Here is a 710-nt window from a genome sequence, read left to right as displayed (position 1 = left end):
GTTGCGAGGGGGGGGAGGGGTGTGAGAGGGCGCCACTCGAGGCGGATGCCAGGGGCGTGCTGCGCAGCAGGGCAAGCAGCACCGGCCTGCCGGCTGCGGTGCCGCTGGGGCCTTGGCGCCAACAGCGGCCTCGTCTGGTGCACGCCGCTCTTGCTGCTGAGGCTGGGGGCTGATCGTTCCCGACTTGATTTGCGATACAAACTTATACAATGCGCCGCATCACGGGCTGGTGTGTCCCGCAGGGCGTGCCGCCTGCTGGAGGCCTCCCCCTCTGCCGCCGACGCGGCCGAGGCGGCGGCCGAGGCGGCCACGCTGGTCGAGCTGCTGGAGGGCCGCCAGGCGGCGCTGGCGGCGGCGCTGGACGGCCAGTTCCCGGAGCTGCGGGCGACGGTGTGGCAGAGCGAGGCGTCGGTGCAGGCGGCGGTGCAGGTGCGCGCAGGCCCCCGGCAGCGCTGTTGACTTTTAGGGTGGAGGCTGCCCGCCTGCTGCAGCCGCGCGGGGCCCATGGACAGGTGCCTGTTGCATCGCCAAGCAATCGCCCTGGAGCCCGGCCCGGCTGCCCCACGCCAGCCGCGCTCCGCCTCTCCTGCTTCCCCCTTGGCCCAAACTTTCCGCCGCGCGCCACACACCCGACAACACCCCACCGCCTCCCATTCCGAAGCCCCCTACAACACCCTTCAACATCCCTAAAAGCACCCCCCCCCCCCCCC

At 72.3% G+C, this 710-nt stretch overlaps 1 protein-coding gene across 1 annotated transcript in view; it reads left to right on the top strand.

The window, feature by feature from the left end:
* Nucleotides 1-45: 45 nt before the first annotated feature.
* The window catches only part of MNEG_6590 (MoxR-like ATPase), a gene marked incomplete at both ends in the record, with an annotated part of 1,328 nt that continues 663 nt past the window's right edge, over nt 46-710 (top strand). The window contains 2 exons of the mRNA XM_014044940.1: nt 46-56; nt 243-429. Of these exons, the coding sequence (XP_013900394.1) occupies nt 46-56; nt 243-429 (198 nt within the window). The remainder of the gene's footprint in view (nt 57-242; nt 430-710) is intronic.

Source organism: Monoraphidium neglectum (genome assembly GCF_000611645.1).
Source record: "Monoraphidium neglectum strain SAG 48.87 unplaced genomic scaffold scaffold01083, whole genome shotgun sequence".
Lineage (NCBI taxonomy): Eukaryota > Viridiplantae > Chlorophyta > Chlorophyceae > Sphaeropleales > Selenastraceae > Monoraphidium > Monoraphidium neglectum.
This window is presented reverse-complemented; position numbering and strand designations above follow the sequence as displayed.